Source organism: Marmota marmota, unplaced genomic scaffold (assembly GCF_001458135.2).
Source record: "Marmota marmota marmota unplaced genomic scaffold, marMar, whole genome shotgun sequence".
NCBI classification, from domain to species: Eukaryota; Metazoa; Chordata; class Mammalia; order Rodentia; family Sciuridae; genus Marmota; species Marmota marmota.
In genome coordinates, this window is record NW_026000108.1 from 37,230,555 (window position 1) to 37,254,873 (window position 24,319).

The 24,319-nt window shown below is 39.0% G+C and overlaps 1 protein-coding gene across 1 annotated transcript in view; it reads left to right on the forward strand.

The window, feature by feature from the left end:
* The window catches only part of Gabrb1 (gamma-aminobutyric acid type A receptor subunit beta1), a 367,858-nt gene extending 351,204 nt beyond the window's left edge, over positions 1-16,654 (forward strand). The window contains exon 9 of the mRNA XM_015481811.2: positions 15,906-16,654. Within this exon, the coding sequence (XP_015337297.1) occupies positions 15,906-16,250 (345 nt within the window). The 3' untranslated portion in view covers positions 16,251-16,654. The remainder of the gene's footprint in view (positions 1-15,905) is intronic.
* The last annotated feature ends 7,665 nt before the right edge of the window (positions 16,655-24,319 follow it).

Consider the following 24,319-nt stretch of genomic DNA (forward strand, 5'->3'; position numbering starts at 1 on the left):
AAATGCAAATCAAAACCACCCTAAGATACCATCTCACTCCAGTAAGATTGGCAGCCATTATGAAGTCAAACAACAATAAGTGTTGGCAAGGATGTGGGGAAAAGGGTACACTGTACACTGCTGGTGGGACTGCAAATTGGTGAGGCCAATTTGGAAAGTAGTATGGAGATTCCTGGGAAAGCTGGGAATGGATCCACCATTCAACCCAGCTATCGCCCTTCTCGGACTATTCCCTGAGGATCTTAAAAGAGCGTACTATAGGGATACTGCCACATCAATGATCATAGCGGCACAATTCACAATAGCTAGACTGTGGAACCAACCTAGATGCCCTTCAATAGATGAATGGATAAAAACAATGTGGCATCTATACACAAATGGAGTATTACGCAGCACTAAAAAGTGACAAAATCATAGAATTTGCAGGGAAATGGATGGCATTAGAGCAGATTATGCTAAGGGAAGCTAGCCAATCCTTAAAAAACAAATGCCAAAGGTCTTCTTTGATATAAAGAGAGCAACTAAGAACAGAACAGGGAGGAAGAGCATGAGGAAAAGATTAACATTAAAAAGAGACGAGTGGGGGAGAGAAAGGGAGAGAGAAGGGAAAGCATATGGAAATGGTAGGAGACCCCCTCAATGTTACACAAAATTACATATAAGAGGTTGTGAGGAGAAAGGGGGGGGGAAACAAGGGAGAGATTTGAACAACAGCAGATGAGGTAGAGAGGGAAGATGGGAGGGGAGGGGAGGGGGGATAATAGGGGATAGGAAAGGTAGCAGAATACAACAGTCACTAATATGCCATTATGTAAAAATGTGAGTGTGTAACCGATGTGATTCTGCAATTTGTATTTGGGGTAAAAATGGGAGTTCATAACCCACTTGAGTCAAATGTATGAAAGATGATATATCATGAGCTTTGTAATGTTTTGAACAACCAATAAAAAAAAGTGAATAATAATCAAAAAAATAAAAATAAAAAAAATAAATCACATATGTGTTATGGTCCCAGACAGTTTTAATTTGAGAGTTCCCTCACACCTGCCTTGGTATCCTGGAGCATGGAGTGGCATTGTTCATTATTACACATTACTTTTGATAGCCTCAGCTGGGCATCAGGTCAGGGGTGTCTGCACTAAAGCTTCAGAAGTGCAGACTTGTATTGATTTATATCTCCACCAGCTGCACTGAAGCCATCTTTTATATGAGCGCAGATGCTGAATCCAGACATTAAGAGAGTTTCAATCTCCAAGGTGATCAAGACTGTAGATTCATGAACCCCTCAGGCATCATTTGAAACTAGAGATGGTATTTAGAGTTTTGAAAGATAGATTTCACAGCACAACAAGATTTTAAGTAAGCTACCTCTGGGAGACATTTATACTAACCTGGAACTTTTTTTAGTTGTATATACTGGTCACAGTGCCTGCTTTCTGAAAATAAATGAAAAGGGTAAAATGGATGCATGGGTGGTCTGTGACTAGAGACCACTCATGTCATTGAAGACACTGGGGCAATCTGTCAGGGATTCATATTGAATGTGTATTTGCAATCCGAACAGTCAAGAAATAAAATTCTTCCTTTCAGAGTCGGATATTGGTGTAAGTTACACTAACATTGGCCAGATGTTGATCCGGCCTCTTCCGTCCCACTCCTCTTCTCTGTAGTGACTCATCCAAACACTCTCAGACAACTTTCTAAATGTAAGTCATCTGTGTATTGTGATGAATTCCAGGGTACAAACACGTGTGAAGTTGGGAATTAAAAGGTGAATGGCTGTGTCCTTAAGTCTAACCTGAAACAGCTTTGGACATACTAGCCTTTGATTCTGGACCACACCTCACCTCACTGCCTTGCCCTAAGGCCAGCTGGAACACTTAATCTTTTGGGGCGGGGAGGGGCCAAAGATTGAACCCAGAAGCACTTAACCACTATTCCACCTCCACAGTCCTTTTTTTATTTTTTTATTTTAGTTTGTTATATATGACAGAAGAATGCATTACAATTCATATTACACATATAGAGCACAATTTTTCATGTCTCTGGTTGTACACAAAGTAGAGTCACACCATTTGTGTCTTCATACATGTACTTAGGGTAATGATGTCCATTTTATTCCACCATCTTTCCCCATGCCCCCTTCCTTTCCCTCCCACTCCTTTTCCCCTTTGCCCTATCTGGAGTTCATCTAATCCTCCCATGTCCCCCACCACCACATTATGAATCAGTAATCTTAAATCAGAGAAAATATTCAGCATTTGGATTTTGGGGATTGGCTAAATTCACTTAGCATTATATTCTCCAACTCCATCCATTTACCTGCAAATCCCATTATTTTATTCTCTTATAATGCTGAAATAATATTCCAGTATGTGTGTATGTGTGTGTGTGTGTGTGTGTACACACACATCACATTTTCTTTATCCATTCATCTACTGAAGAGCATCTTAGGTTGGTTCCACAGTTTAGCTATTGTAAATTGTGCTGCTATAAACATTGATGTGGCTGTGTCCCTATAGTATGCTGTTTTTAAATCCTTTAGGTATACACCAAGGAGTGGGTCTATATATTAAAAATGGGTCAAATAGTGGTTCTATTTCCAGTTTCCCAAGGATTCTCCATACTGTCCACAGACCTTTTTTATATTTTATTTAGGAACAGGGTCTTGCTAAGTTGCTTAGGCCCTCACCAAGTTGCAGAGGCTGGCTTTGAACTTATGATCCACCTGTCTTAGACTTCCAGGTTGCTGGCATGCAACCACTGCATCAGATTTATCCTTTCTTTGAGGAAGCTTTGACCCTTCTGACTTAGCATCTTGAATTCTGGAGAAACACAGAATTTTTATTGAAACTCTGTACTGATAATTCATGAATTCTTTAACATTCAAACCCATGCCCAAATTTGGCTTGGTTCATTTTTTGCTATTCTCTAGGCTTGGTTTCTCCTACCTATCTCCAGAGTCTTCAGCAGTTTAATTTTTCTTTCCAAGATTTTCTTCCTTTTCCCTCTTTTTTTCTCTCCCTATCTCCCCCACCTTTCTTTCTCATTATTTATTTTTTTCTGTATTCAAATAGCTAAGATTCTTTTCATAAATGAGAAAGAAATTTAACTTATTTAACTAGCTTTGAAAAAAAAAGTGGGGGTTTGATTTACTCCAGCTCACACAACTGAAGGTCCAGGCATGGTTCTATCTATATTCCATTGCTCAAACATGTCATCACAGAGGAGCCCTCTTCATCTCTGAATTATGCTTTGCTTTATATTGTCTACTTTCAGTAGACTCTTCATGTTGACCCCAAAACTTTAATTTCATAGTGTCAAGCTCTATAATCTAAAACAAAAGTGCTTTTATTATAGTTCCCCAAACAACAAAAAGTCCTAAAATTAAAACTTTTTTTTTGTACAAACTTGGGTCATATCCTCTCACATACAGAAGTCAATTCTTTCTACTAGGAAGACAGTGTTATGGTTTAAATGCAAAGCTCAAAAAGTTCATATGTGAAACAGTGCGAGAAGGTTTAGAGGTGAAATGATTGGGTTTTAAGAGCCTTAACACAATCAGTAAATTAATTCCATGATAGGGATTAACTGGATGTTAACAGTAGGAGGCAGGATAGTAGCTAGAGGAGATGGGTCCCTAGGGTATGCCTTTGGGGTATTTACTTCATCCTTTATTGAGCAGGGCTCTTCTCTTTGCTTCCTAGCACCGTGCTCCCAGTTGACTTCCTCTGCCACACACTCCTGCCATCATGTTCTGCATCATTCCCAGCTCTGAGGAATGGAGTGGGCCATCTTTGGACTGAGACTTCTGAAACCATGTGCCTCCAAATAGACTTTTCCTCCACTAATTGTGCTTGTCAGGTCTTTTAGTCACAATAGCAAAAAAAAAAAAACTGACCAAAACAGATGGAAAACACTAAATTCTTAGGTTTGGACTTCATTGCATGCCCTGGAGCCTAGAAGATGTAATCAGGCTACTTCAACTACAAGTACCAAAAACATCTAGGGACTGTTATCAAAGGAATGTAGAAAGGAATCAGATAGATCAAACCAATAGGCATCACCACAACCAACCCAAATTCTTGGGATGCTTATGTAAAATGCAGACTGGGAGAACCTTAATCTAGAATGAAATTAACTCATACCTGTATTTGTAACAATTGATTATTTTTAACATGCACACTAATGTCCCAAAACCACTACCCTAGAGATCCCAGAAATCCTAACCACCAGGCATTCTTGGCCATTGAAACTCATACAGCTCGGAAAGATGGCTGCAGTTTGGGTTTCAGAGTTCCCCATTCTGCAGACATTTACTTAGCCCTTCAGGATCAGGTCTGGAAGGACAACAAAAAGGCACCTGTCCTCCTGGGGCTTATATCCCAATTAAGGTAACTGACAAATGTGCCCTAATTACATGAAAGAAAGGGATGGTGGCAGAAAGCTCTAGGGGATGAAGCAGAGATAACCATTGAATGCTCTACTCTGACCACAATGGGTTGTCTTTGTTGTCTGTTCTTTGAACTGTCACTTCATGCTCCTAAGTCCTCAGAGCATTTTCACATTTTCACCTGCCCAGACTTTCTTCTAGAATGTTCTTTCCAAATTAATATGCTGTTTGTGGATTAGGGTGAAAAATTTGAATTTCATTCTATGACTTAGGGAGTACCAGAAGATTTTAGCAGAGGAGATACTTTGAATTTTTGAAAGATCACTACAGCTGCTTTGCATAGAAAAGACCACAGGGCTGCTGCATTCCTGGAATGAGGAAGATCAATTACAAAGCAAGAGGTGAAGATTGAGAGAAGTGGGCAGAATCAGGATATATTTCAAAATGGAAATATTTGGACTTGCTAACTACATAGAATGGGAGAAATGCAGAAAAGAAAGGAATCTAGAATAATTTTATCTACCTGAGTAACGTTCTAGAAAATCACGGTTGCTTCATTTTATCTCTATCAAGAAAAGAATGTGCAGTTGTTTAGGTTTATGCAGGTTTAGACTTAACCATTCATTCTTTCTCAAAATGTTAGTTTCCACTTCTGCCTTTAGTTGTAAGGACATGCAAACAGATGTGTAGTTCATGAGCAGAGCCTTCAATGTCCCCCTTACCTTCCCCACCATGACCAAAAAAAGTTTTCAGGAATTCCAGGCCAAAAGATCAGGATTGGGTTGCCATGATGAGAACAAATGATTGACAGCAACAGCATGAATATGGTTCTGTATGAGAGGGCGGGGAAGATGTAGGCTGTGGCCATTAAGGCTCTCTGCAATCTTCAAGGGAAGGGAGGCTTTTGCACTGTGCAGTTTCATTAAGAAGATTGTAGGCTTCTTGAGGACCGTGAATCAGCTCATTTTGCAGCCAGCCGCTTCACTTGGATTCCTGCTCTGTACTTCAAAATCACTCAGCAAATATAAATCCATTTGAGTTGGCTAGCAAGAAGGAAATAACTTCTGTTTGCAAAGTAGATTAAGCCTGGAGATATTCCTCAATAGGGCCTTAAAACTGTCACTGAAAGCAAGACTGTATTTTATTTTGATTACACTGAAGTGAGTTCTGCTATATTTATATATTAAAAATATCCAGAACAGTCAAATTCAGTGAGTGGCTATGTTATTCACAACCTAAGGCAATCTTTGTGGATGTTGGGGGCAAAGAGAAAAAGCTTGGGAGTGAAATGAAAAAGGGTAGGAGAAAGGCAGAATGCAAACTAAAAAAATAAATAAATAAATTTATACATTTGCTTGGGGTTTCTGTTGAGAGGGGGGAAAAAAAAAACAGCTCCCCCCTCAGTGTCTTTAATCATTTGAGAATCACCCTCATGATTTTTGTCATACCCTTTTTACCAGTCAGGATTCTCCAGAGAAATAGAGCCAAGAGAAATAGAGCCAATAGAAATAGAACCAAGATGACTATAAAAAGAGATTTATTTTAAGGAATCATCTCATGCAATTTTTAGAGCTGGTGAGTTCAAAGTCTGTAGGGCAGGCAGCAGGCTAGAAACTCAGCTGAGAGTTAACATTGCAATCCTGAGTCCAAAATCTGCAGGTCATGCTGGAACCTCAGTGGATTTCTCCATTATAGTTTTGAAACAGAATTTCTTCTTCCCCAGGAACCATGTTTTTTGCTCTTCAGGCTGTCAACTATTTGCATGAGGCCCACTTACATCATCAAGTATAATCTTCTTTACTTAAAAGAACTGATGATAATTGTCAGTCACATCTACAAAACATCTCAGAGCAACATCAAGACTAGTATTTGACCAATCAACTAGAGACCAGAGCCTAGCAAGGTTGACATATAAAATTAACAATTATGCCCTTTACCACTGGTATTATTATTCATTCATTTATTCATTCCCAGCAGCTATTCCCACATGCCATGTACATTTCTCATCTTGAATAAGACAAAGTCCCTGCTCTCCTGGAGCAGAATTCTAATGGGACATCCAGAGGAAAAAAAAAAAAAAACACATTGGACAGGGAAAAAGATCAATTCTGCTCTGGCCTTTTCCAGACTAAGGTGTTTTTAAATATCCATACAAAGTTATCTTATGGGCTATTCTGTAGTAAGTTCCAGGAGAATATAAGAAAATGTGAATTACTTTGAATTTGTTATTTGTTATAATGAAATATGAGCACCAGTGTATTGTTAAGGAAACAATGTACAAAATCACCAAGTTAGGGTAATGGTTCTATTTTTCTAAATACATTAAGAGAAATATATATATATATATATTTGTTTTGTTTTGTTTTGTTTTCTTCATAATGCTACCTGATCTTTTTTTTTTTTTTTTAAGCAGACAAATTTGTGGGGAAGGGAGATATTGGTTGTTGTCCTAATTAAGAATGAAAGTTCTAAGAGTTCAGTGACATTATCTGCTTTGATTAACACTACCTTCCCAGGATTATTGTGTCCTCAGACTTACAATTTAATAACAGATATTATGGGATTGTGTTTGCTTTTTGTAGTACAGGGGATTGAACCCAGGCACTCTACCACTGAGCTACATCTCCAGTACTTTTTATTTTCTATTTTGAGATAATCTTACTAAGTTGCCCAGGTTGGATTTGAACTTGTGATCTTTCTGCCTCTGCCTCTCAAGTTGCTGGGATTATAAGCATGCAACACTGTGCCTGGTGGTCACTGTTGTTGATAAGCACTGTGCTACAATATGCCAGTTTAATAACGAAGGAGAGAAGAAGCTAGTTATCCATTCCTGTCACAGGTCTTTATATAGCAAAATCTCAGGTTCTCCTTTACACATGAGCCCCTCCAAGATTTGCCTGGGGTCAGTCAGGCCCAAGTCTAGGTATCATGACTTTCTAAAAGAAGATAAGAAAAGGCTCAGTAGGTCTGAAAGTGGACCTCATGGTCACAGGAAGCAAACTTCAAAAGCACTCTTGGAAGGGGCACTGATAACCTACATTTGAAAGAAGTCACAGTATGTGTACAGTAAAACATTTATAATAAATGTGAGGAGGGAGGAAGTCTCACATTTGTACAGGCAAATACAACCTTGGAGTGTTATTTGTTGCGATCTCTGAATTTCTAGAAAGCGACATAACATTCCATTGCATATGGAGGGGCTGGTTTTCTCATCAGTGTCTGGAACCATGCCCGAGGCAGGGTAGGCACTCTATAAACAGTACTGAATAAATCAGAGAGTAAATGAACGAACTAATAACATTTTAAATGTTTATCTATGTTCCACCTAAAATTACCTCTTGCCTGTCGAATAAGGGCTGGAGTAGTGTGGAGTGTTAGCAAGTCCTTGGGGTTGCAGATCTAAAGCCACATTCTCTGCTTCTCTCCATTAATCATCTCAGACATCCATTTGGATCATGTCTGAAGTGGAAGAGAGAGGGTTTATTTTTTATTCCACCTGAAGCCTTAATGATCATTTTCTCTAAATTTAGATTCAATGATACTCTAATCATAAAAGGAATCAGCTTGTTGGTTTGAGGGGTATAGTTAATATATGCAGTCATTTCTTCCAATATTAAACAGACTTACATTACCAATGACAACTTCAGTCCTTACCGACAAGGGCAGCAGGGTCCCACGTGCAGATGCCAAATGAGATAATAATCCAGGAAACGCAAAGCCAGGCATGCATGCCTTCTTATTCCAAAAGTGCCCATCAGACAGATCAGTGAAGAGTAGGGAAGGGAGAGGAGAAATGAAGTGGGATGTGATCTTGCCTTCACTTTTCTCCTGGAAATTGGAGTCAGAATTCCCTTTCTTGGAGTGACATGAGTAGTGAGGTCTGGTTATCCCACTTAACAGTTATTTCAACATTTTCAATGCCTAAGAAAATCTAATAATTTACACCTGCCCTAAAAACCCGTGTATTAACATTTTCATATGCTTCAATTCCTTCTTCCTCAAGGTTTAAAAAGTCTTCATTGTCAGGATCATGCCCAACTCAAATGATTCTTCCTCGTTAGCTAGGTGGCATTTGATAACTACAGATGAAGTCAGCTACAACATGGTTGCTTGCTGCTCCTGGAGATGTGAGAAAAACAATAGCCATTTTCCTTGCAGATAATAGTTTGGGAAAGCTATATCACTTGTAGATATAAAAATACCTTGGATGTCCTTATATGGTTAAGATGAGGAGAAAGCCACTCTTGTCCATAGGTCAAAGGTTAATGTAGAAACAACTAGAAACTTGCTGATGTCTACCGTGTCATAGCCAAGCTACCATGCATACACCTTACCAGAAGCTAGAAGTTGGAGGGTAGAGTTGAAATCTCAGACCTCGTAAGAGAAACACATTAAAAAAGAAAGAAAAAAAAAAGTTACATGGCTCTTCTTAAATTTCCCTAAAAGGAACATGGTAATTTTGATTTATCTATAAAGCAATGAAATTAGCTTTTATATGTAGTTGCCAAACTCTATTCATTATACATCACACCACTTAAAGTTATGATTTCTAGCTCAATGGTGGATAATACTTTGAGGGATTTGCACAAACCAATAAATCTCATAATCTTTAGGTACATTTGAAAGTGCACCTAAATAAAAGTTACCTACAATATCTTAATAAAATGTAACTTGTTTGCCATGATTTCTATTTAATGAGAAGCATCTGCATATTTCACTGACAGATTCTAAATTTTAGCAACTTGCTTTTTTAGAGACATTCATAATAATGCTAAAATACAGATCAAGGGATTCAGTTTCATAAGTATTGCTTTGTTTTTAAGAATGTTGTATTCTTCTTCCTGGAATGTTCTCCAAAATCAAAGTCTGCCAAAGATGGAAACAAATCCTTGAAATGACGTAGGAAACACCTTCTATTTATACATGAGGATACCAAGACCTAGATTTATCCAAGGTCATTTCTCAGCAGTTAGTAACAAAATCAGGATGAGAACACAGCTTTCAGCTCCCAATCCACTGTTCTATCCCCTACTCATCCTTGAACTAAAGCCATGCTCCATGAAGCCTCTGTGGTCGCCAATGATTTATCAATTTTAGGAAGCCCTAACCATGATCTATACTAAACCATTTAGCATATGGTTAAAAACACTTTATTGTCAGTCCAAATATCATACTTTAGTCATGTATCTCCAAAAGAGTTTATCTCTGAAGGACAAATATCCATGATCTAGGCCGGTGGCGTGGGCGGGGCCTGGGCGTTTGGTAGCGCAGGCGACCTGTGGTCATTACTTTTGACCCAAGCCACAACGGTTAGCTCTCATCTTGGTCCCGGTTTCTCCAACGGTCAAGGTCCAACAGCTGGCCCAGGAGTAGGGCATCACTCTGCGTGGGAGCACAGAGATGGTGGACAAATTCTTCTCATTTGGCATCAGCAGTATTCTGTGCCAATATGGAAACCTTCACTCAAGTGCAGAAGTATAAATTCACCTTGCTGGTAACTACTGACCCTGAGCTTATAAAGCACCTCAACAGTGTAGTGGAACAGCTTGAAGTCCTTATAGCAACCCTAAGATCAGATGCCATCTTATGCCTGCTTTAGAGATGAAGAAACAGGTTGAGCGCTGACCGGTTAAGGACGGCATAGCAGGAGCGAAGGTGGCATGCCATGCTATGGTTCAGATGTTGCAAGCCCCCAGAGACTGTGTGCTGAAGGCTTGGTCCCCAGGGTGGCGCTATTGGGAAATGACCTCAAGAAGTGGGCCTGTTGGGAAGCCCCAGGCCACTGGAGTGTGTCCTTGCAGTGATGGGGGACCCAACCCTTCCTCCCTCTGCTTCCTGGCCCACCTTGAGCTGTTTTGCCTTCATGCGCTCCCACAGCCACGGCTGACACAGGCTCAGAAGCAAGAGGGCCAATCAGTCACAGGCTGGAATCTCCAAAAGTGTAAGCCCAAGTAACCCCTTCCTCTTTATAAGTTATTGATCTCAGGTATTTTGTCACCATGATGGTGACCAAGCACTTCTCTGAAGGAACCGCAACTGGTAGAGAAAAGCCAAAGTGCATGGAGGCAGGATGCTCCTGCCAAGCCAACCAGCAAGTATCAGCAGTGACCACCAGGCCTGGGCACACCACCACAGCCATGCTTCAGATGAGGAGACCTTGCCAGAGCTGCACATCCCCCCTTCCTGAAGCCAGAGTAGAACCTCAACTTGTAGACACCCAAGCCCATGCTTCCTCCTGTCACCTCGCTGCCTTCCTTTCGGGGATTGAGCCAAGATGGCTTCTGTCTTCTGAGTGGTAGAGGAGGGATTTCCCTGCAACAGCCTACCTTCCCAAATCCCACCAGGACAGGACAAATGGCCCTGCCACCTGAAGGATTGAATTCACGTGTGTATTGAAACAAACTGGGTCTTAGAGTTGTTCTGAGTTTCATGTTCCAAAGGACTCCACTCCGTAGGCATAAAAGCAAGAGCATGCATTATCTTCTTGGTGACTATATTGCCTAAAATATTTCCCTGAATCACTAGTGTGCTTTAACTTGGGCAAAATTAATTAATATCTAATGTAAATATATTTAAAACTGCTGTGATATTCCAGAATGTACTCAACTGAAAAGCTTGCTGATAAAATAGTTAAAAGTTCTCCCTTTAAGGAGTGATTCTGGAGTGATGTCCAGCAATGAAACCCCAAAGCCTGTATCTGGGTGACTCATTCCAGGCGTGAATGCACAAAGTGTTCGCTAATTCAATTCCTGGGCCACATGTGGACTTCTCTGACTAGTGACTGTCAGCCACTGAGGTCATCTGAAATCTCTCCTAGCCCATGGGTTTCTGCATGCCCTTGTCCTACATGCAGGGTGTGCACACTGGTCAGATTCCATGTTACTAATACGATGGCGAGGTATGCCTCTCTCTCTACATTGGCTCTGTGCGTGTGGCCGGACTGCTATTTTGGTGGATAAAACTGTAAACTACAAGTGGACATTTTCTAAGAGTGCCTTGGTTGTGGCTTTGAGTCATACCCAGGGTGAACTGCACATTACCTCCTGGTTGGGGGCTATTTTCTCCTCATCACTTCCTTGAGCCATGATACCAAGGCACTTATCATAGTAATGGTGTGATAATATGCTTCCTTGGACATTTTGAAGAAAATCTTTCCATAGAAAACTGTATTATTCTTATGGAAAAACACATACCTATTGCAGGAATTACAGAGAAAGCATTCACTTGATAATCCCCACTTAGTCCCACTCCCCTCACAGACACTGGCAGGTGGCCTTCCACAGGCCATGGATCTGGCTGTGCTGACCTGCACCCTCTCCTCGACGTAAACCAGAGCCAAAGAACAGCATCTGGGAGTCTCCTCCTATCATCTAAAACTTCCTCTTCGTGGGCATTTAAGCAAACCAGGATAAGCTAACAAGGTAGCAGATAAATCATGCTGAAAACCTGCTCTTCTCTTGAATGGAAATAAGCACACACATTTTTCTTATTTAAAAAAAAATGATCTATGTTTTTCTCCTCTACAGCACCTAGGAAAACCATGTGATCTACTCTTCATCTTCTGGAGTACTTCTCCCTGCTTCAGCGAATTCAGCATTTTGCTCCTTGTAACTTCAGCCCCTATCATCCTTAGAAACATTCACTTTCATACACATGACCTTTCAATCACAGGCTTGAGCTGTGTGGTATGTGTTTGAACACACGTGACAGGCCATGGGCTGCACCCAGCTTATCATCCCCAGTGACAGTGACTGTCTTCCAGCCTTCAACCCTCAAGAAAACATCAGCACACTTTCATATCAGATGTCCCCATCACTTGGAAATGTAGTACCTCCTGGATCACCACGTTTCCAATTTGAAGGCATTCATCTACACTTCCATATACTTAACTGCTTCATTCACTCCCACAAATACGCCTTTATCAACCCTTATTTCCCCTATCAACTGGGTTCAGGTTTCATTTGACACCCTGTTATGGTTTAGATATGAAGTGTCCACCAAAAGCTCTTGTGTGAGACAGTGCAAGAAAGTTTAATGGTGAAATGATTGGGCTATGAGAGCCTTAAACTAATCAGTGCATTAATTGACTGATAGGGATTAACTGGGTGGTAACTGTAAGCAGTTAGGGTGTGGCTGAAGGAGGTGGGTTTCTGGGGCATGTCTTTGGGGTATTTTGTCCATGATGAGAGGAGTCTCTCTCTGCTTCCTGATGCAATGGCCTGAACTGCTTTCCTCTGCCACACCCTTCTGCCATGATGGTCTGCCTCACCTCTGGCACAGAGCAATGGAATTGGCCATCTTTGGACTAAGATCTCTGAAATTGTGAGTGCCAAATAAACTTTTCCTCTTTGAAAATTATTCTTGTCAGGTCATTTGGTTACCACAGCAGAAAAGTTGACTAAAACACATCCTATCCTGAAATGTGCAACTGTTTTATTTCTTGCTTTGAACTACAAACTTGTAAAGGGGAGTCCATACAAACTGCCTGTGTGTACCTCCTAGCCACCAGTTCAGTCCTTCACCCCTTGCCATCTAGGTTTTGCTTCAGCCTTTATTCTAAACTCAAAAATAGGCTTATCAATAATCTATGAGCATTTTCTACAAGCTATTGCCTCCTGTTCTCTCTGAACACTGCTGTCCATTCTTTCCTTCTGGCTACTCTCCATTCTTTTATTATTTTCCTCATTCTCTGGTTTTTCAATGTCTCTTTCACTAATTCCATATCTACTTCCCACCTCTTAAATAGTTTCAGTTCTAACATTATTCCAGGCATCACCACATATATACAGTACTGGCCACCCTCACCTCCAAGATGCCCAAGTATGTCACAAATTCAACAAACAGCAAACTTTTTTTTAAAACCCTCTGATGCTCCACATACTGAAGTCTCCATTTCTGCTAATGACAATATAATCTTCTCAGCCCAACAAGCTGAAAATTTCTGAATCACCTTTCCGTCTCTCTCCTAAGGTTGATTCTATTTTTATTTTAATTGTTTTTCAAAGGTCCCTTTTTAAATATAGTTCTTCCATTCCTTTCTAATGTACTGCCCTAGTTCAGGCCCTCATCTATCCTCCAACACTTTTATACCTCTGGATGGGAAAGGAGGACCTAAACCTAAAAATATCATTACATAGTGATATATGCTAAGGGATAAATAAATGGAAAAAAACAGGTCTCTAATTGGCTATTTGAATGCCAAATATGAAAGATGTGTTTTGTTTGGCCTGAAGAGCATTTTTATAATTTTGAGCAAACTTTCTCTAAAGGCTTCAAATAAAAATCTAGGTGTTCAGGTAGTGTAGCAAAGGAGAACATCTGTCCACAGCTATCAGCTGGATTTGACTTGTGGTGTCTTAAGAGACTTACCCCACCCTAATCCTCATCACTCTCTAGTTTCAATTATTTATATTCATCTGCTTCTACTCATTCAAGCTTCTTGGTATCTGTGTAAATTTTGCTCTTAAAGTCAGAACTAAGATATTTTTTTAATGGTAAGGATGCTGTTTTGCTCAACATGTATGTTTGACTACTAATAATGTATCTAGCACAATGGTAAGTACCCATTAGATGTTTGGAGAAAGTTGTTGAGATTATTATCAGGAAAGGTATAAAGGTACACAGAGAAAATAGGATTTAAATTGAATCCTGAATATAACAGTTTGATTTGATTAACCTGTAAAGAAGAGAGAAAACTATACTTGGTACAAAAAAACATACTTTAATCCCAAATTGAGTGCTTATTTGTTTACTGCTAGGCAATTTACTTAACCTCTGTGAGCCTAAGTTTACCTATCTGCTGAACTATGATTATATAATATATTTCATAGTGCAGTTATGAGAAATAACCAAGATATATAATTACACGGTATGATTAATAAGTAGTAATTATTAACAAAAAATACTAACTCCCTAAATAAGAAGTCAATAGATGAGCAGGGTAAGGCATAGTGAGTAGTCCAGTTAGACTAGAGAGAAATGCAAACAGACAAGAATGGAGAGAGATACAGACCTAAACCAGTCACCATTTCTCTACAACCAACTCAAGGCTTAAAGTTATCAACTGAGTCATTAACTGTGGGAAGTGACAGAAGCCAAGGATTCTGAAGAAATCCTTCCTCAATAGAAAGCACATGAGCTCTGAATCAGATTCAGATCTGGCACTTACTAGCACGGTAAACCTGAGCCAGTTTGTTAACTGTTCTAGTTCTCTGTTCCCTTATCTATAAAATGGGGATGGAATGACCTATTTTTAAAAAATAACATAAAAAGGATGGTATGAAGCACAAACAAATAACATATTTGAAGCATCTAGCAGTTGGCTAGGCACGTAGTGGACATTCAAATTGTCTCCAGTCTACATCATGAGTACCACCATCTTGTACCATCTTTTCACTCTTGTGTGTCTTTTCCCTCTTCTTTACCAGGCTCTTTTTGCCTCCCTACCGATATCCATGTTTTCAACAAGTGTTTATTGAAAATTAATCTCACTTGAAAGCATTTATTGTAAGTCAGGCATAGTGCTATTAACACTAGCTTTAAACAACGCTACCTATCTTGCCCATGAAAGTACTTCAAATTCACATGCATAAGTGAGCCATGCACCTCCCTGTAAATCAATTTGCAAAATATACTGGCTTGACCAAAATGTGTCCACATATCTTATGTGTGTAATGTGTAGACCAAAATGTGTTCACATATTCTGAAGTTCCAAGAGTATATGTGTAAGCATAGCAAAAGGAAGCTGGGATAGGTATCACTGAAATGGCAAGAAGTAACAGTAAACAGTGGTAAAGGAACTAAGTTAAAGTACAACGAGACACATGCTTTAACCCATTAATTCCCATTTCTGGCAAGTTAGCCTGAGGAAATAATTACAGACATGCACAACAATTTAAAAGACGTTCCTTCCAGGTTTGTTCATAAAACTATAAAAGTAAAACCAATTTTAACATCTAACAATAAATAAATTATGGCTTATCCAAGTAAGCTATTAATAATTGATGTCACAGAGTATCTGATAACATGGAAAGATGATCAGGATATATTAACTGACAATAGCAAAACACGTGGATAAACATGAAAAGATTAAGCCTAGCAAAATATTAATGATTGACTATGAAGGTACAGTCTGGATTTTCACTTTTTGTTTCTAGCTTTAAATGTTTTACAACTAGAAAAAATGTTAGGCACACACTAAATATGCAAATAAGCACACTAATGGTTTGGGAAGTGGAGATATATGATGACTAAATAAATGGTAAGATAGCTACTAAAATAAGTGATTGATAAATAAAGATAGATGATAGATTGACAGCTACATGCCTGGCTAGACAGACAGACACATGAGAGATAGATGGATGATTAGATAATCTCCACATCCAGGAGGCACACAGAGTCAGATGGCTATCAAGAATGCTTAATGAACCTCACAGGTGTCCTCAGTGACAGGTTGATGACAACAAGCGAATGATCCAGCAGTTGTGTCTGAGCCTGTCGTTTCTGCCATCAGGTCGACGCCCATGGGAACATTCTCCTCAGCACCCTGGAAATCAGGAACGAGACCAGCGGCTCAGAGGTGCTCACGGGCATGAGCGACCCCAACACCACCATGTACTCCTACGGCAGCGCCAGCATCCAGTACCGCAAGCCGTTGAGCAGCCGCGAGGGCTACGGGCGCGGCCTGGACCGGCACGGGGTGCCCAGCAAGGGGCGCATCCGCCGGCGCGCCTCGCAGCTCAAAGTCAAAATCCCCGACTTGACTGACGTGAACTCCATAGACAAGTGGTCCCGAATGTTTTTCCCCATCACCTTTTCCCTTTTTAACGTCGTTTATTGGCTTTACTATGTACACTAAGATCTGTCCTAATGGTTCAATTTAGACTACTTTCCTCTTCTCTTGTTTTTTAACCCCACAGGTCCCCAACAGCGATACTGCTGTGTTTTTTGAGGTAAGAGATTCAGCCATTCAACGGGTTTTAGGTCTTGCATATCGATTTTATTACTGCACCATGTTTACTTCCAAAAAAAAAAAAAAAAAAGTATTTTTTTCCAGTCTACTGTGGTCCAGGTTATCAGCTCTTTAAGAGCTCTATTAATTGCCATGTTTACAAACAAACCATACAAGAGAGGAGTTAGGAAGATCTTTAGCAGTCTTTCCTAGTTGCCCTGAATTTATATATATATAAAAGAGCCTCGCTGTTCACCTGCACTGCTTCCTGGTAAACTGTAACATTCTCATGCTGCCAAAAAAAAGAAAAAGAAAAAAAAACCAACACAATTTCCAGGATCTCAGAAGAAAAATAACAAAGCCATTGACAAGTTACAGATTTCCAGGAAGACGGAGGGGGAAAAAAAGGTGACAAGGGAGGAGTCTAGAAAAGAGAGCAAGGTTCCCCCTGGACTCTTAAGTACCCCCAAGTCCCTTGTAAAAGGGCTCCTGAGCTCTGTGGAACAGGAGGGAGGGACTGAAAAGTGCCGGTCAAGGTTGTGCCAACTCAACCTTCCATCTTCACTCACCATTAGGCTGGGTATCCTTAGAAAGTCTTCTTTGTCAGACTTCCTGACAAATTCTTCAATGAACATTAGAATCCAGCCTGCTAAAACTGATAGCCATTGAGAACATTTTTCTCTCCTTAGGAATGAAGAGTTTGGGGAGCAATGACTAGTTTTCTTACTGACATGCCCAGTGAGCAGCCCTGAATGAGCCCGAAATCCTTTGAAACTGTGCCATGAAATATTGCCATCACATTTCCATAGTTCCTGCTTGGGGGAGAATAAGAGAAAGGATACTTGGTGAGGGCTTTGAAGAGAGGAATGGGGAGAAATTTTCACTTGAGAAAAATATTGTCCTTTCCATGAGGAAGGCAAGATTTATGTGCTGTGTAAAGGGTGCCTGGGCAGTTCTCTGAACTGCCAAATCTTAAATCAAATAGTATATATTTCTTAGCCTTCCAGAGAGCCGTATCTAATGGTGACAGGCTAGTCACACAGGCCTTAGCAGGTACTTTACGGCTCTCTCTGAGCTCTGCATTCCAGGCTGAGGAATGAATGATACAGGAAACGCACACTTATCCACATTGGTGTCATTTGCTTCCAAAGCCAGACTTCCATTTTAAGAAAATCTTTAAAGTAACAAATCCACAGATAAAAACAACAACAACAAAAGCACTGGGCCTTCAAACACTTCCACCAGCCCCTAAAGTGTCAACCCTGTCTACACTTGTCAATCACTGTCATCCCTGCTCTGCCTTATCTCTGCTCATGGATTACCCTGGATCATGGTTCTCATGACTTTCAGTAATGCAACACAATCATAAACACATCCAACACGGTATAGTTAAGATTCTTCCCATTTGATTTCATTAAAACCTCTTTTTTTTTAAGTGTGAGTATCTAAAAATTCTCTATGTTTACTTTCAAGGTTGAGTGAGAACTTAAATTGACTAACCAGTAATAGAGGTGATTTTGGCACCTGATCCATAGATATGAAATCAGGGTTTAAGTAATAATAGGGATGATTGCCTCATTTGATAATCTGGCTTTCTCCCTGAACCTGTCAGGAAAATCTATGGGTAGACTAGCATGAGCTTCTGGAAATTATAGTCATAATTGGAAAGATGAGGCTGAATTCCTACTGATGAGCCCAAGGGGAGTTATAAGATATTATTTTAGGAAAAAAGGGGGAGCCCTCAAATAATAAATGGGTATGGTTGAAGATAATATACATTAGTAAGAATATTAAAACTCCACTTTAACTGGAAAAATGATCTCAATGGTTTTATGAGGAGTTAGTAGGATTATGGGGACCAAATTTTTATTTTTATTTTCAGTTATTTGAACATACTTCCCTGATCAAGGTATCCCCAACTTGTGGACACAAGTCATCTATTTTGAAATTTTATCCAGTCCCTTGGCAGGGTGAGATGCTTTGCCATTGTAAAATGTCCAAATTGGGTGCAATGTGGCCATGTTGGTGAATGTAAGGTTAGTATTCCCGATGACCACCCAGGAACCACTGTGCAGCCATTTATTTTAAACATAGGAAGGGAAATTTTTGGCTGATGTCTAACAGAAATGAATAATTCTGATGTCAAAGCCCTTTAAAAAGCTTTTAAGGGTAAAATGCTAAATGAGAAAGGAAGTGTCTGTAATCTATGTTTCTTAACAAAACAATTTCTCTTTATTTATCTGCTTAGATCATTCTTCTTGGAAAATGACTGAGGTAATTTGTATTTCAATTATTATTTTTATCTTGTTTTTTAAAGTCTAAAGTGTTGGTTTTTGCTGTAGTTTTAGATATCTTCTGAGAAAAAAAATATTTTGAACTCTTAAAAAACTTAACCTTTGTAAAATGTAAAATTATCAAGCTTGGATCTACCCACTGAGCACAAAATGGTGTCACCATCTGGACACTAGAGGGTTCACAGCTACCATTATGCAAATCCTATCAAATGGCTCTAATTTTAGAGGCAATGGTAGCCAAAAGAATGGAGAATCTGCCATGTTTCTGGTTAATGAACTCTGACCACACTTCTTTCTTCTGAACATTTCTCAGACAAATCCTTTCCTCCTTGCCTCCCCTCCTGGCTAAATCCTCCCTTTCTAGACTGACCAGTGCATGGGAAAAAATATCTACTTTCTCCCTTTGTCTTGTCCAAAATGATGTACATAAGACATAAATAGTTGTGAAACATTTTTAAGTGCCCTGACAGTGGCCCGCATTCTTGAAAGATTCAGATTATTACATTATACAAGGGTTAGGTTTAATTATTATTGGGTTGTTTAATTTTTGCCATGAAAATAGCCATAATCCCCTGCATTACTTAAGTGGCAGAAGAGATTGAAAACTGCACACTCATTCTCTTATGCCTGCCACTGTTAGGTCCAGGGAATCAATCCCATGTGCATGGTTCATCAACTGTGGCATAAACTGTGTCATCGACTTAACCTATGTAGACGCAGCAGAAATTCCATCTTTCATGTGACAATGATGAATATCCACTTATTCCTTCTCTTCATGTCCTTGACCTAAAATATCAGGGGTGACATATGTGTTACACTTACTAGCTTTGTGAGGCAGAGACCCAAGTAAAGAATTATCTAGCATTATTGCCTCTGTCCTCTTCATTGCCAAACAGTAAGAGCAGCCCAGTTGATACTTCTGTTGACTGAATGATCTGTTTTTGTACATACCATCTTTTTTGTACATTAAAGTCCACGAAGGATCTTGAAAATGCAAAGAAAAAAAAATGTGGTGCAGAGAATAAACTTTGGTTTAAGGGTCCAGGGAGAGGCTTTCCTTTAAAAATATTATGTACAATACATAAAAATAATGATGAAATTCTATCTTTCTCAAATCAATGACTATTTTATAAATATGCATTTAGGAAAGAACTCAATTGCAATTTGCCAAGTTAAACAAAAAAGACACACACATAATGCTTCTAGAAGGAAATGATCTCCAAGATTTCTTATATGGACAGTTCTGAAGAGTACCTGATTTTTTTTTCCTAAATGAAGTATAATCATGTCCCAAGAGGGAGAGAAAAGGAATGTGCAAGCATTTGCTTATGTTGGTTCAATCCGCAGTTACTGGAGGAAGAGAACAGAAAATCAGTAAAGATATCTGTTTCCTGAAAGCAAGCAGAAAACATGAAGGTAAATGTGTTGAGGAAATGTAGACTATTATGTAAACTTCCTTGTAAATTCTGTACATAGTTCATTGAACTGTTCCCTGTGGCGTGATGGTCCTCTACTTTGGGTGGATATTTGAAAACTCTGAGCATTGTAAATAATGTAAGCTTATAAAGCATTTGCTTTTATTCATGAAGCAAAATGACTAGTGATTTGGACCCAAACCAGAATCTTTTTCAGCTCTTCTTGCTCTTTCTCTGCTGTTTCGTGCGTGCAGTTGTGTAACCCTGCTGTAAGCCAGAGCCAGGTGTCTGTGATCACTGCCTCATGCCCCTATCCCACCAAAAGTGTCAACAGCCATGAGAAGGCTGCAAGCCTGTGGGGCCCAAGAACAGCACACCAGCAGAAACGGGGACGGGAGCAAACTGCTCCTTAAACCATGTCATGAAAAGTAGATGGACATGTTGTTTTCAGTCATTTGTGAGTATTCATATCTCCAGATATGGAATTATCCATGCCATTGAGCAGGGTCAGGAATGCAAGAGATGCTCAAAATCCACAGGTGATCCAAAGCTTCATTTGTGCCAATAGCTTTAGCCTCTAACTTCTCTTTTGCCATGTTTCCCAGAACTTTCCCAAAAATAACAGTGAATAAAAGGGATAATGTGATCAGGGTAAACAATCAAATGTCCAAAAGTATAGGAAAAGATAGATGACAGTCTTGATGACACTAACTGGTTGATTCATTTCCAAAAGATCCAGTGGTAACCATGTCATTATTATTTAAAAGGAAAGAGAAATATTGTTATAAACTGGGAACTGAAACAAGAATTTTCAGCTGGGGGTAGGGAGATGAGTAATATGTGCTAATTAAGCTTAAAAGAAGGTCTGGTAATTAAATGTTCTCAAATATATTTCCCCCAAGTATTTGTATTCTTGAAAAAGTCTTTAGAATGATGGAATATTGTGCTATAAGATGTGTTTCCATGCAAACTGGCAATTCCAGAGAGGGTGATGGCATGTACAGAAATTCTACAAGTAATCAGGGATAGAAATAGTTTTCCTAGTAATGTGTTAGAGGGAACAGCATCTTTCTTGGAGTTAAGAAATTAGCAGAGTTGGACTTTGGGTCAGTACTTGAAATGCTAGGACAGCATACACGGGGAGCCATCACTGTGAGCCGTTTTGGTTCCAAAATGTGCCCACTAGAGTTCACTACTAGTGGAAAAAGAAAAATGACTCATCAGGTCACTTTGAAGATTAAGAATACATTGTGCTTTTACTTTAACCTACCTTTTTTAAGATATGAAATCAACTAAAGTGATAGAAAACGTCATTGTTGGAGGCTGTGGTTACACAAGCAAGCACTTGAAAGAAAAGAAAGTTAATAAAAGAACTGCAAACCAAAAAATACTGAGTTTCTAGAAGGATAAGAATGAAGAGTTTTGTGTTTATTTTTACTTCTTCCATAGGAAGAATTTCCTAGTTGAATTGAAGAGCTCTAACAGTTGGTTAGGGTTTTTTTTTTGTTGTTGTTCTTTTGCCTAATTAAAAAGTCATTGGTATATCAAAGGACTCAGAATCATTCCTGATTGGCCCCTAGAGCCCTTGCATATCCTGGACTCATCAAAAAGGCTTCAGTAAGAATTCAATGTGAGAAAATTAGGTATATTTCTGAACCAGTTGGGTAAGAAAAACATTCTCCTAACCAATTCTACCTGCACATTCTGTCTTGCAGACAATCAAACAATAAATCAATAGAAATAGATGAAAAAAAGAAATAATAATAAGTAGCATGATTTCATTTGCCTTAGGTATACAGGGTCACAGATTATCTTAAAACAATCCCATTCAAAAGCCAAAGGATGAAGAAGGGCAATCAGTCTCGCTGCCTGGCTCTTGCTTCTTTCTCAGTTTCCCTTTGAAAAGAAACAAGGAAGATGAGACATTTCCCAATATATTTAAGTGTGAATTATTAAAATGTGATGTGTATGTGAGCTTTGCGATTTTGGCTTGTGTAAAATACATACCTCTTCTATATTCGTTTCTTCCCACACTGTATACCATCCTGCCTCATGTTAATCCAATGGAATTTATTCCTTTTTCTCATTTCCAAACCTCATAAGCTATCTTGTCCATAAATAGCTAAAAGCTTTAATTTCTTGGATTTACTTCAATTTAATTTACTTCAATTTCTTTGGATTTATCTTCAATTTAATTTCCCACACACACAAAAAAATTAATAATTCCTACTCATTACCTTTAAAAGACCTTTGGAGCAAATTGTAATCAAAGCAACTGTCGTGGGTTATTTTTATTTTCTGTTTTTCTGTTCCTTATGTAAAGAGTACATGTACTTACATAAGCCCTCTCTCTTCTGGCTTATTCAGAATACAATGAAAACACAAATCATTAGCTCAAATCTAGGGAACTTTACATTTTCTATCCCAGAATTTGAAGGTAAAGCCATCTTCTCACATTACATATGCAGTAACATGAGGAACTCATGCTGTATTAATTCTTCATCAAGCTTATCTACTAATGCCCCCCTTCAGTCTTAATTGTACCAAAAAGTTGAAACTGTATTATTAAATCTCCCAGAAGACTTTATGGTTCAAGTAACACAACACTGGTTACAGACTGTCCTTTAAGAACTTAACCCACTTCATCTTTCCTGTACCTAATTCCTGTTCCAGATTTCTCCTTTTATATGTCTCTTTTACCCACTTCCCCTCAGTCTTCTAGCCAGTGTTAAATATTAATTTGTAAGTGGGCAGGTCATTGTACAAACTGTCTAAATTAACACCATAAAGTTATGTAGAACTCCTGTTTCCTCTAGACAGCATTTCTATATATTTAGAGAACTAATTTTCTAAATATCTAAAATCGGTATACAGTCAAACCTTGAAAGTTTAACAATAGATGAGCTACATGGCAAGAGCAGGGAAATGGAATACACCTTCCAGCGGACGTGAGATGGAATCAGTGGATGGAAGACACCTTAGAATTAGAACTGGGACATGGCCTTTGTGTTGTCTCTGCCACTACCTTAGTAAGTGACTCTGGATATACCACCAATGACTTCCACCTTCTCTTCCAGAAAGGTACTTTTAGAGACGTTCATTTGTATGGGAAGCTCAAAATAATATGCAGAAGCACAATGGCCTCTGCTAACATAGCCTCATAAATTTAGTAAAAATCCTTGTAGCTTGTGAGAGTAAGCCATCTGCTATCAAGTGAACTGAATTCAATACTTGTTTATATTCCTTTTAAAAATATCTCAAATACACAATTATGCAGTCAAGTGGTAAAAAAAAAACAAATATCTTGCTATTTTTATAATGTTCTATGTCACAATATTTTCCTTTAAGAGCATTTTTAAGAGTCTCAGATAGTGTATAGCAATGTTATCTTGTCACTAATTTTAGATTTCTGGAATATGTAGGTATCCTTAGGTCATCCTCTGTAATTCAGTCAAGAAAAAGCCATGAAACTCCCTCATGGATGGAAAAGTCAATTTCTAGGCAGTATCTAAGCCCAAGTGCTGTCATGATGCTCTTCTCAATTTGGGACCTTCACTGTGTCCTAAAAGTGGAGTGGCAGGTTTAGTTGTGCTGTCAGACAAGAAGCAGGTGCCCATCTAATTAGAACCTCTCCTTCTCCATGACTCCAACCCCTCTTGCCCCCACTTCACCAGTTAAGCTTGTGAAATACTCTAGGTACAGCCATGATAAGTGTGTAGTCTGTGGTTTAGCATCTCTGGCTCTTCATATTCTTCAAGCATCATTTCCATTCTAAGTCTCTGAATATAGTCTCCAACATGATTTTTGAAAAGATGTTCCTATTTTTTTCTCCTTCTGTAAAGATACCAAATCCAAAACTTTCAGGATTCTTCTAAAAGTCTCCTTACCATACAAAATTGTTAGGATAGTGCCTAGAAATTCTGCCTTTCCACTGTAGGTCCATTTATGAATGTGGTGAACTTTTTCTTTCTTCAGCACAATTGGCTTAACATTCTGCCCTTCAACCTCAACCTACAAAGACTATTGTTTAAACCTCCCCCATGCAGAGGTGCGCTCACTATTCCTCTTTAAGTAGTAAATCTGCTTCGCATCCATTTTACCTAGAGATGGCTTCACATTTAATGGTATGATTTTGAAGACAGAGAAAGCACTAGCTTAAATTCTGACCAAGATATGAGGTTAATACTTACTTGGAGATAAATGGAAAAAATATATATGTGTGTGTGTGTGTGTGTGTGTGTGTGTGTGTATATATTATATATATATA